The sequence below is a fragment of the Salvia splendens genome, chromosome 9 (genome assembly GCF_004379255.2).
Source record: "Salvia splendens isolate huo1 chromosome 9, SspV2, whole genome shotgun sequence".
NCBI classification, from domain to species: Eukaryota; Viridiplantae; Streptophyta; class Magnoliopsida; order Lamiales; family Lamiaceae; genus Salvia; species Salvia splendens.
In genome coordinates, this window is record NC_056040.1 from 30,553,281 (window position 1) to 30,566,012 (window position 12,732).

Sequence of the window (12,732 nt, forward strand, 5' to 3'; positions counted from 1 at the left end):
GAAAATCTTCTTATTGCCAACTTCTGTTTCAATAATCACACATTAGGATACAAAGTAGCCCTTATTAAAAAGTAATTGTTCAAAGACAAATTTTAGTAGCTAGCTTATACAATGATATAGCATTATTGGGGAGAAATAAACTACACGAGTATTATATCAATTGTAGGTTGTCATCATCATGTGTCAACCTTATACAAACTAGTCAAATATTATGTCAATATTTTAAGTATTTTCAATAAAATAAAGTACTAGACTATTGAATTGATGATTTTATAACTTAAGAAAAGAGAGTAAATTTTGCCCATTTAGACTGATACGAATGGTAACATTTCCAAGTGTTTGAACATGAAAGAGTGATGAGCATAGGTCCCTTAGTTTGAGTTCATTTCACTAAATGTGATACTCATTTTTTAGGTCCACCAAATCTGTTAGTACATAGATTCGTGTGGTTTCAATGCCACAAACAACTTCCTAGCTTCACACAAATATCCTTTTCTCATGTCTAGTTTGAGCAAGAAAAGAAAAGATAGATACTATTATTAGCCACAAACAAACTTTAATCAGAGAAAATGAGAAACTTGGATAGGTCAGAAAAAGTAAAACTCAAGCTGCTATACAATCTAATCATGGCAGCATAGAGCTCATGATACTAAAAATAAACAAAACAAGGAATTCAAAAAACAATAATTTTGCTCAAATGTGTGTAATTTGTTCAAGATCCTTGAGCAGGCCAACTACCTGTTGCATGGTTGGCCTCTTGGAAGGGATTTCGGCTGTGCAAAGGTATCCGATCTTCAAAGCCTCGATGATCTGTGCATCCGGTGCACTCCCACGGATCCTGGGGTCGATAGCACGTGATGCTTGGTTCGTCCTCACTAGTCCCCTCGCCCAACTCGTCAAGTTTGTTTCTTTCTCTTCTTCATACACATCTTCAACTGGCTTCTTCCCGGTGATGAGCTCAAACAGGATGACTCCAAATCCATATATGTCTGATTTGGGTGTTGGAGCCTTTGGCGATGAGCTGCTCTCTGACTCGAGAAACTCTGGCGGGACGTACCCTGGCGATCCACGAGCAATCTCATCTTCAGCCCCATTGCCAAAAATCTTGGAAATCCCAAAATCTGACAGCCTGGGCTCTAAGTTGGAGTCCAGATAGACGCTGCTTGCTTTGACGTCTCTGTGGATGATGGGAGGCGAGCAGCCATGGTGGAGGAACGCAAGTGCACGAGCAGTGCCAAGTGCGATCTTGTGTCTGAATCCCCATGTTGTTAGTGATCCTTCAGGGCCAACGTTTTGTATCCCGCTGTTCTCATCGTCCCATGTGTCTGTGCTCCAATCTTCGGTCCTTTGAATCCCGAGTGGCAGATCGTAGAGCAAGTTCTGCAAGTTCCCATTCTCCATGTAATCATAGATAGCTATCCTCTGCTCACCAGCCAAGCAATATCCGGTTAATGGAACGAGGTTAGGGTGCTTGATTCGACCAAGATACTCGAGCTCTCTTGCAGCTTCGTGGTCTGTCATCGTGGAACCATGGACCAAAACCTTAACAGCAACATGTAACACCCCTGGCAGCAGTCCACCATACACCGGCCCAAATCTCCCTTCTGCCAGCAAGGTGCCCCGATCAAAATGAGAGGTCGCAGACAGCAAGTCCGCGAATGTAAAGTTCAGCAGCGGCTTCTCAAAAATGACCACGGGCACTGATGTTGCCTGCTTAACATCAGCCACCCAAGTGGTAGAATCCGTCTGGAACGAGAAGGGCCCCGAGACTGCCTGCTCCTCCTTGTAAGAATCCTGTTTCACAGCCCACATTCTTGTCTTTCTACGACATCGAAAGGCTAGAACAAGCAACCCCAAGAGCAAAAACACCATGGAGACGGTCAGAGCCAGAGCAATCTTTAGACCTTTATGCTTTGGAGACTTTTTCCTAAAGAAGTCCGGGTTGGCAGCAATGGGACAGCTATTAGTCGATCCTATGAAAGAAGCTTCGAGGTTTTTGGGGGAAAACCGGGATGCACAAAAGCTAAGGTTGTTGTAAGAGAAATTGAAGGTATCCATATGATGGAGCTCATCAATCACCACCAATGGGATGTCTCCTGTTAGATTGTTGTGTGAAAGGTCAAGAAACTTGAGGCTTTTAAACGCGAGACGAGGAATGTGGGAGCTGAGATGGTTATCAGAGAGATCAAGGGTTGCTAAACTAGTTAGACCTGAGATGTTGCTAGGAATCTCACCAACCAAATAGGTAGCAGACAAATTCAGATACTCTAAATGTGTAAGCATATCAACATTGATCAGAAAGTGCTGCTTGGTGAATCTGTTGTGTGCAAGATTAAGGTGTCTAAGATTGATAGAGTGATGCAATCCTGAGAAGAAAAGCTCACCACTCAACTCATTCTCAGATATATCCAAATACAGCAAGCTAGACCAATTGAAAGGCGATGTAAGGTTTACCTGAGGAATGTGGCCCTGGAACTGATTCCTGCTCAAATCCACCACCTCCAAAGCCCCTTCAAACACACCTAAAACAGAACCCCTGAATAAATTGCCTGAGATATTCAGATAGCTCACGCTTTTCATCCCAGTAAAGTCCGAATCCCAGCCAACAACCTTGTTTTCTGCTAAGCTCAACAACTTGAGCTGTGGCAATGCAGCAGCAAAGCCACTAGGAAGAGAGCCATTGAGCTTGTTTTCAGACAGATCAACAGAAACCAAATTTAAACACTGCAACATTCCTAATGGAACACTGGATTCAAACCCATTGTGACTGAGATTCAAAGCCTGCAACTTGGTTAATGAGCTGACTGCTTCTGGAATGATCCCATTAAATTTGTTGAATGAAAGGTCCAAACTTTGAAGGTGCCCAAAATTTCCTATGTTGCTAGAAAGACTCCCAGAGATTAAGTTGTGTGAAAGATTAAGAAATATGAGAGAACCCAAACTCCACAAATCAGAAGGAAGGGTAGTAATCTTGTTACTGCTAAGATCCAAAGATTCAAGCTTTGTCAATTTCCCAATAGTTGTATCAGGAATCACACCAGATAAACCCACTCCAGAAGCTTCTAGCTTCACAACATTTTCTCCCTCATCATCACAAACCACACCTCTCCAAGAACAGAATGATCCAGAAAATCCATATTTTTGGGGTGGGTTTAAGCCCATTTTTACAAAGAATTCAAGAAGAAATGACTCGTCTGTGTTGGGTTGTTGGCAAACCAAAGGCCTAAATAGCAGAGCCACCACTAAAAAGTAGTAACCCACTATTTCAACACCCATTTTGTCACAACAAAAACAAGAAAAATCAAATCTTTCCCCCCAAAAAAGGCCTACACTTTCAATACAAAGAATCTTGCAGCCATTTCTCTGCGACCTGAAAAACACCAAGAAATCCACAGTCACCGCCACCGCAAGAAAACAGAGAACACTTTGATTTTTTAATGTTCAACCAAAAGAGTGAATGCAAATTGAGTAGTGACTTAATAAGCATACCTGCCTGTCAGGTGATGGTTTTCTTGCAAGAAAGAGAAGAGCTCCAGCTCCAACTAACTGAAATTTTTTATGGGTCAAAGTGAAAAAGAAACATATCAAACCCACTCAAATAGTCATTGTTTAATGCAATAAAAAAATGGAGAGTGATTGTGGTCTAGGGTTTGGTGTATTCGAACTTCCCGCCCTGACTAGCCACAAACTCCTCCTACCACATCATCAGTACTAAAAACTCCTCCAGCCACATTATCAGCACTAAAAACTTCTCCCGCCACATCATCAGCACTAAAAACTTCTCCCGCCACATCATCGGGACAAGCAACTGGACAAGCAATAGGCTAGTCACAATAAACAAAATTATAAAAAACAAATAATTAACAATAACACAAAATACAGAATTAAATTTACGACACAGATACGGAAAAAATTCAATAATAATATTTAAATTAAAAAAAGTACATTAATTAAAAAATTACATTAATTAAGAAAAAATCTAACGACGTGCAGTCCTCCGCGCCCACAACTCTTCAATTAAATTATTTTGGAGTCGAATATGAGCATCCACTTGGCGCATGTCGGCATGTGCCTTGAGGCGGCCGACTTCATCGTGAGGTACCTCCCTTCGTACGTTGGGGGCGGCCACGCCGTGGCTTGGGCCAGTTTCATTAACATCGTCATTGGCCCAACTAGTCAGTTGTACACCTTCATCTTCGACAATCATGCTGTGTATGATAATACAGACGTACATTATATCAGCAATGCAGTCGACATGCCACAAACGCGTTGGACCCCTTTGTATCACTCCGCAAAGTAGTCTTCATATAGCCGCTGATGTGCAGCTACGTGATCCCGATCAATCACTGCTCGTCGGTGGACAACGGGTGGAGGTCGAGGTACCGCCGGCTGCAAGGCCCTTTGTATCAACCGGTTTATCTCGCGAGACGTATAGGCCTCCAACTCTTCGTTCATTTGCCGTTCGTACTCCTCAGCATCACCACCCCTACCACCACTACTACCATCCGCGTTACTCATTTCACGTTGTTGCTCTTGTACGAAAATTAAGATGGAGAGAAAACTCGTTAAAATAAGTTGTGCGAATGAAAATGACGTGCAAATCGCGTATATATAGTGTTTCAAAAAATTAAAAAAAATTGAGCTGGCCGATCGCTCGCCGATCGGGAGCCTGCAATGGCGGCCAGCAGACCGGCGAGCGGATCTGCCAGCGCCAGAAATCGGCTAGCCTGTCCGCTCGCCGCCATTGGAGATGCTCTTAACCAACAGTTTTTTTGGGAGGGGAGGTGATGATTTACTAGTTGAGCTCATTAATGCCTTGAAGGAATAAACACATCATTTTCCGGATTGTCAATCAGATTTAGGAGATTTTGGGTGATTTCGGTAATTAGTCATGATTTTGCGGCTCATGTGTTATAAATTTAGAGTAATGCTATCCCTCCACATTATGGTCATTCCTACTGGGATATAATGGTACTAAACACTATTAAGATATTAGAAAAACTAAGCCTAGTTGTTAGTGCATAAGTATTTTACCTAATGGCCCTTTCCCTTTAAGAGCATCCGCAGCGCTGCTCTCCCAGACGGACGGCGTCCGTACCGCTGGCGCGGCGCTGTGCTGTCTACCGTTGTGCTCTTGTCTCTGGCACGGCGCTGCTCGATGCATCGAGCACGTCCGTGCCGCTGAGCAGGCTGACGTGGCGCCATTGGATTGGCCAACGGCAAAGCCGTTGGCATTTTCGATTTTTCTTTTTTTTTCAAAAAAAAATCAAATTAGATTTTTTAAATAAAAAAAAATATTTTCCCACTGCCCAATAAAATATATCCGTTTTCTCCCCACTTTTAATTTATTTTTCAATTTTTTTCCCCCAAAATTCACATTGTCATCTATAAATACCTCCACTTCCACACAAAAAATTTCACACCACACTACACAATTCTCATCTAAATTCTCTCATCTTTTCTCATCAATTCCCAATCTTTCACTCTTACAAAAAAAATGTCCGGCTCCGGCGAACATCCCTCCGACTCCCGCGGTTGGAACCACGAATGATTCGGCTCACAACCATTCCCTAGTCCGGAAACGCAATTCTCGGCAGCTCCTCAAACACCCAAGGTTCTCAAGTTCCGGGTGGCTACCGGCCTTACCCGATGGACGACCAAGATGCCCCCGATGGGCGATACGGGTGCGCACCCGAACCCAGATCGGGAGGGAGCGGCGGCTCTCAAACTCCTCCTCTTCCTACTCCTAGTCCTCTTGGTGTCTGCACCTGTTGGGATTCAATACGCACAAGACTTTCACACACTCAGGTGAATCACACACACACTCACAGTTGTATGATAACTCACAATGCAGAAGAACACACACTCACACTTAGAGTATCGAAGATGGTAATCTTGGAGAGAAAACTTGAAAACTCTTTATTGATTTTCACTACTCACTACGTACATGGTTTTGAGCTATTTAAAGCTCTACAATCAAGTAGCAACTGCTACTAACTAACTACAAGAAGAATCAAGAAAGCAAGAAGAATAACTGCTACATCTCGGCTAACTAACTGCTGCTCCAACGGCTAGTTTCTCTAGGCCGAACTTCCTTCTCGGTTCAAGACCGAACTGTTGCTTCTTCTTTCTCGGCTCAAGACGAACTCTATTCTTGACTCAAGACCGAACTTTCTTTTCGGCTCACAACCGAGCACTCTCTTCGGCTCACAACCGAGCTCCCTTCTCGGTTCACAAACCGAACTCCTTTCTCGGTACACAAACCGAACTCCTTTGCTTCTCGGCTCAAGACCAACTGTCTTCTCGGCTCAAAGCCGAACTCAAAGCCGAGCTCAAAGCCGAGCTTCCTTCTTCTTCTCTTCTTCTTCCAACTGAAATGAGCACTCCATTATTACAATTCTCCACCTGAGGGCTCATCTCAGTTCTCGCACAAACATTGATCAACTTCTTGCAATGATCAAACTTGTCTCTACTTAGAGATTTAGTTAGCATATCTGCCGGATTGTGCAAGGTGTTAATCTTAACCACCTTCACCCTTCCCCTTTCAATCTCATCTCTAATAAAGTGCAACTTTATGTCTATATGCTTGCTCCTTTCATGGAAACCCGGATGTTTAGCCAAGCATATAGCTGAGCTGCTGTCACAATGAATCACCATTGTTTCTTGGTCAAAACCAAAATCAGAAATCACTCCCTGGATCCAAAAGCTCTCCTGTACAGCTGCAGTGAGAGCTATATACTCTGATTCTGTAGTTGAGAGAGCAACTACACTCTGCAGACCTGATTTCCAACTGATCACAGTTCCAAACATGGTGAACAAATAACCTGTTTGAGACTTTCTGGTGTCCAGATTTGCAGCATAGTCTGCATCACAATACCCCTGCACAACCTCCTCAGATCCACCTTCCCAGCCATTGAACACAATCCCCCAGTCCTTAGTTGACTTCATGTACCTCAATATCCATTTAAGAGCATTCCAATGCTCCTTCCCCGGGTCTGCCATGTATCTGCTAGTCACTGAGATAGCATGAGCAAGATCTGGTCTTGTACAAATCATAGTGTACATGATACTCCCAACAACACTAGCATAAGGGATAGCCTCCATCTCATCAGCCTCTTGCTTAGTTTTAGGAGCTTGTTCCTTTGATAATCTGAAACTCTGGGACAAGGGTGTTGAGGCAGGTTTAGCATTCTCCATTCTGAATCTCTGCATAACTTTGTCAATATAATCAGTTTGCAGCATCCACAGCTTCTTGCAGCCTCTATCTCTCTGAATATGTATGCCTAGGATCTTCCTTGACTCTCCTAGATCCTTCATTTCAAAGCTCGTCTTCAGATCTTGTTTAACTTTCTGAATTTCTGTCATAGAAGGGCCTGCAAGTAGCATATCATCCACATAGAGTAATAGGTAGGCAATGGGAGTCCTGCCTGCCTTCTTGATGTAAATACAATCATCATATTCTGACTTGGAGAAGCCAATCTTCTTCATCTGTGCATCAAACTTCTTATTCCACTGTCTAGGACTTTGCTTAAGTCCATAAAGACTTTTCTGTAACAGGCACACCTTGCCTTCTTCTCCAGTCTTCACATAGCCCTCTGGCTGTTCCATAAAGATAGTCTCCTCTAGATCCCCATTGAGGAAGGCTGTCTTCACATCAAGCTGTTGTAGCTCCCAGTCTAGCTGGTTCACAACTGCCAACAAGATCCTAATCGAAGTGTGCTTAACAACTGGAGCAAATACTTCATTGAAATCAATTCCTTCTTGCTGTGTGAAGCCCCTAGCCACCAGCCTTGCCTTGAATCTGATTCTATCTTTATCAGTGGTCTCAATCTTTTTCTTAAACAACCACTTACAACTGATCAGCCTCCTTTCTTTTCCATCTGTAGTCAGTCTGGATTTATCCACCAAAATCCATGTTTTGTTCTTGAGTAAAGATTCCATTTCCTCATTCATGGCTTCAATCCACCTTTCTCTGTCTTTACTCTTCATGGCTTCTTTATATGTGAGAGGATCTGCAATATCAATGCTCTCAGCAGCACAAAGTGCATAGTAGACCACATCAGAAAACCTTTCAGGTGGTCTTGTATTTCTTCTGCCTCTATCTCTTGCTATCTGGTACTCTCTGGCAGAATCTGCTGTAGGCTCATCATTTTTTCTACCTCGAGCTAGAGCACCATCATCCTCTGGTTCAGACTCACTTTCTGAGTCAGAGGCTCCACCTGCTCCTTGGCAAAGTCCCACTGGCTCCACCTTGAGGAAATCACTCTCAACTTCATTGGAGTCCAGCTTCCTTTTTAAGTATGGCATCTGATCCTCCAAGAACACAACATCCCTACTCACCACCACCTTCTGCCTACCAGGCTCAATGCACCAGAGCCTATACCCCTTAACACCCCTCTGATACCCCAGCAATATGCATTTCAGAGCCCTAGCCTCAAGCTTACTTTGCCTAGCATGAGCATAGGCTGCGCACCCAAACACCTTGTATTTTGAGTAGTCATTATGGGCTCCATACCACATGTAATCAGGAGTCTCAGACTTAAGGGCAGTAGATGGACACTTATTGATGAGATAGGCTGCTGTATACACAGCCTCTCCCCAAAATCTGTTGCTCAGACCAGAACTGAGTAACAAGCACCTTACTCTCTCTAGGATAGTCCTATTCATCCTCTCCACAACACCATTTTGCTGGGGGTTACCAGGAACAGTGCGGTGCCTCTTCATACCCTTCTCTTTGCAAAACAGATCAAACTCAGTAGACAAGAATTCCAAGCCATTGTCAGTTCTTAGGCATTTAACACTCCTTCCCTTCTCTAGCTCCACCTCTTTACACCATATCTTGAATTTTGTGAATGTCTCTGATTTTTCTTTCAGTATGTACACCCACAGTTTCCTAGTGTAGTCATCAATAATAGCAAGGTAGTATTTCCCACCACCAATTGAGCTTACAGGTGAAGGGCCCCAGAGATCACTATGTATGTAGTCTAATGGGGCTGTAGAAGAGTGAATACCTGTAGGATAGGGTGCCTTCTTTGCTTTTCCAAGTATACACTGCTCACAGGGGTCCATCTTGTTGAAATCTCCAGAGATCAGGCCCTTCTTGATGAGTTCTTTCAAGCTTCCTTCTGCTGGATGGCCCAATCTCTTGTGCCATAGCATTATGGAATCTTCTGACACTGCATTGCTTTCTCCATCAACAGCCTTAGCCTTCAGATAATAGAGAATGTGCTCTCTGTCAGCCTCCATCATCACTGCATTCCCAGATTTCACAAGCATCTTTCCCTGACTCATCAATATGGTGAACCCTTTCTCCTCCAGCATTCCCAATGAGATGAGATTTCTTTTCACTTCCGGAATATACCTCACCCCAGTTAGGATCTTTATAGAGCCATCTTGCAAACTTAGCTTCACTTTCCCTATCCCTTTGATCTGACACACATGGTTATTTCCAAGAACTACAGTCCCTGATGCTTCCTGAAGATCATGAAACCAAGATTTGTTGGGGCACATATGGAAGCTGCACCCTGAGTCCATTATCCACCTGTGACTGATCCCATTATCACTGACATTCATGAGTTGAGCAGGGGGATCAGTACTCTCTACACAATCAGAAGTGTTGTGGCCCTCAGAGGCTAGTTTTCTCTTCCAGGCATGGCAGTCCTTCTTCAAGTGCCCTGGTTTCTTGCACCAAAAACATGCTCTGGTTTCCTTCTGAGCATCAGAACTTGAGGGTTTAGAGCCCTCAAACTTTTTCTTGAAGTTCTGTTTTTTGAACTTCTTCACATTCAAGGCCTCTGCAGCTTGAACATTGGAGCTTGCAGAGCCTCTGCTGGTAGTCTTCTGGAGTTCCTTAGCCATCAAGGCCGAGTAGACTTCTGCATAGGTGATAGGCTTATCTCTGCCATAGATAATTGCATCACTCAACTGGTCATACGAGCTAGGCAAGGCATTCAATGTAAGAATGGCCTTGTCTTCATCTGAAATTTTAACATCCACAGAGCCCAGATCATCAATGATCTTATTGAACTCCTCCAACTGCTCTATGATAGATTTTTCACCAGAAAAACTATAGGCATAGAGCCTCTTCTTGAGATACAGCCGGTTAGCCAAAGATTTTGCCAGGTAAACTTCATCTAACCTGTTCAAGATCTCCACCGCAGTCTTGGCTTCTTGAACTTCCCTCAAGACCTTATCTCCAAGGCACAGAATCACTGCAGAATGTGCCTTGAGCTGCATCTCCTCCATCTTTGCCTGAGCTTTATCATCAAGCATTGGAGCCTTTCCTTTCTCTTCAGTATTTGCAAGAACTGCGGCCAAGCCTTGTTGAATCAAGACCGCCTTCATCTTCATCTTCCACAGGCTATAATCATTCTTGCCTGTGAACTTTTCTGCATCAAGCCTTGCTGCCATCTCTGAAACCGTTTGATCCTCTGCAAATCAGCTTCAATATCCCCTTCCCACAGACGGCGCCACTTGTTGCGATTCAATACGCACAAGACTTTCACACACTCAGGTGAATCACACACACACTCACAGTTGTATGATAACTCACAATGCAGAAGAACACACACTCACACTTAGAGTATCGAAGATGGTAATCTTGGAGAGAAAACTTGAAAACTCTTTATTGATTTTCACTACTCACTACGTACATGGTTTTGAGCTATTTAAAGCTCTACAATCAAGTAGCAACTGCTACTAACTAACTACAAGAAGAATCAAGAAAGCAAGAAGAATAACTGCTACATCTCGGCTAACTAACTGCTGCTCCAACGGCTAGTTTCTCTAGGCCGAACTTCCTTCTCGGTTCAAGACCGAACTGTTGCTTCTTCTTTCTCGGCTCAAGACGAACTCTATTCTTGACTCAAGACCGAACTTTCTTTTCGGCTCACAACCGAGCACTCTCTTCGGCTCACAACCGAGCTCCCTTCTCGGTTCACAAACCGAACTCCTTTCTCGGTACACAAACCGAACTCCTTTGCTTCTCGGCTCAAGACCAACTGTCTTCTCGGCTCAAAGCCGAACTCAAAGCCGAGCTCAAAGCCGAGCTTCCTTCTTCTTCTCTTCTTCTTCCAACTGAAATGAGCACTCCATTATTACCCCATACACTCCGGCGGAGATGGATCAGTTATTCAAAGCCTATTTGATTATCTCCGAAGATCCGGAGATAGGCACCAACCAAACCGGAGATAGGTTTTGGTGGCGCGTCTCTCGCCGGTACAATGAAAACCGTCCGGCTGGAACCATCGAGCGCAATGAGAGTATGGTGAGCAATGCCATCTTCAGAGCCAACGAAGAAATCCAAAAGTTCCAGGGGTATTACCTCCAAGAAGAGAGGTCAGGGGGGAGCGGCAGGAGCGAACTCGACATCATCAGTGCCGCATTGGCGACCTACCAATCCCATCATTACAAACCATTCAAGAACCTCAGCGCTTGGCAGGAGGTGCGTGTGCATCCGAAGTATAAGGGAGACGTATCATCCTCCTCCAGCTCCTCCAGCGAGGATGAGGTGGCTAGCCAGCATGCCGGAGCTAACTTGGATAGCCCTGATGCCGGCCTGAGCAGATCCCAACGCCGGCCGCAAAGAAGGAAGAGGGCGACGGCTAACCACCGTCACGCCGCGACTCCATCCGCCCCCGCTCCCGCTCCCTTTGTGCCACCTCAACCCCCACCAACTCGTTGTGGTCCCTTTTGGCTCAACTCAATTTGGCCGATATGTCAAATATGACTCCCGAGCAACTTGATTCACATTTGACAATGATACGAGGTCTCCGACAAACATTGGGGATATGGCCGGAGAACTAGTCTTCCACGGGGATATTTTTTATCCTTTAATTATGTATTTTTTTAGGATTTTAATTATGTATTTTTATTTTTTAGGATTTTAATTATGTAATTTTTAATGTTTAGGATTTTAAGTTTGTAATTTTTATATTTTAGGATTTAATTATATAATTTTTATATTTTAATGTATTTGTAGTAATTGAAGTATTTAAATTAAATAATGGAATGGTGGGACCCTTGAGCATGTTCTTGCGGAATAGCATGAATGTGGGTGTTGTGCTCTTGGAGAAGAGTAGGGAGTAAAAAAAAGTAATAAAAGTGGGTCCGGGCCCACATCTGTGCTCTTGCCAAAGAGCACGGATGTGGATGCTCTAAACTCTATATTTCCAGTTAATGTCCCGACTCTATTCTTCCACCTTTTCTTCAATATAAAACTAATAATTCGGACCAAATTCTGTAAGCAAAGGAGATTAGTTTGACTAAGAACGATAATTTATATAGTTTGAATTAATGATGATTTGTAGATTCAGATATAATTTAACAGATTGATAATAGTAATAATGTTAATATTAATAGTGATATTAGCAGCATTAATTATTACTATTATCATTAGATTATTACTCAACTTTAAATTATTAATTTATAAAATATAGTTGGATTATTATACTTTTATATTTTAATATTATTAAATATTTATAAATGTAGTAGGAGTATGTTATACTTATAGTTTTGTAAATTAATATATGTAGTACGGAGTACTAATTATTATTTGTGATATAAAGGTATAACCGTATAAGTATAACATGTTTAAATTATTATATTTTAAAGTTATTAATCAACTGAATTTAAATTTTTTTCAATTCATATATTGGACCTCAATAAATATTTAGAGATTTTATTTGTTATTCAATTGAATGGAACAATTTATGATTTAGTATTGATTCTAAA

General features: G+C 42.8%; 1 protein-coding gene across 2 annotated transcripts; it reads right to left on the minus strand.

The window, feature by feature from the left end:
- Positions 1 to 539: 539 nt before the first annotated feature.
- LOC121749732 (probable LRR receptor-like serine/threonine-protein kinase At2g24230) lies at positions 540 to 3,599 on the minus strand. 2 transcript variants are annotated; one of them, XM_042144345.1, is made up of 2 exons: positions 3,490 to 3,599; positions 540 to 3,370 (listed from the first exon to the last, which is right to left on the minus strand). In XM_042144345.1, the coding sequence occupies exon 2, from the start codon at positions 3,274 to 3,276 to the stop codon at positions 694 to 696; it is 2,583 nt and encodes an 860-aa protein (XP_042000279.1). In that variant the 5' UTR covers positions 3,277 to 3,370; positions 3,490 to 3,599; the 3' UTR covers positions 540 to 693. The 2 variants fall into 2 exon arrangements, with proteins under 2 accessions (XP_042000279.1, XP_042000280.1); XM_042144346.1 differs by having other exon boundaries at positions 3,494 to 3,585.
- Positions 3,600 to 12,732: the final 9,133 nt, after the last annotated feature.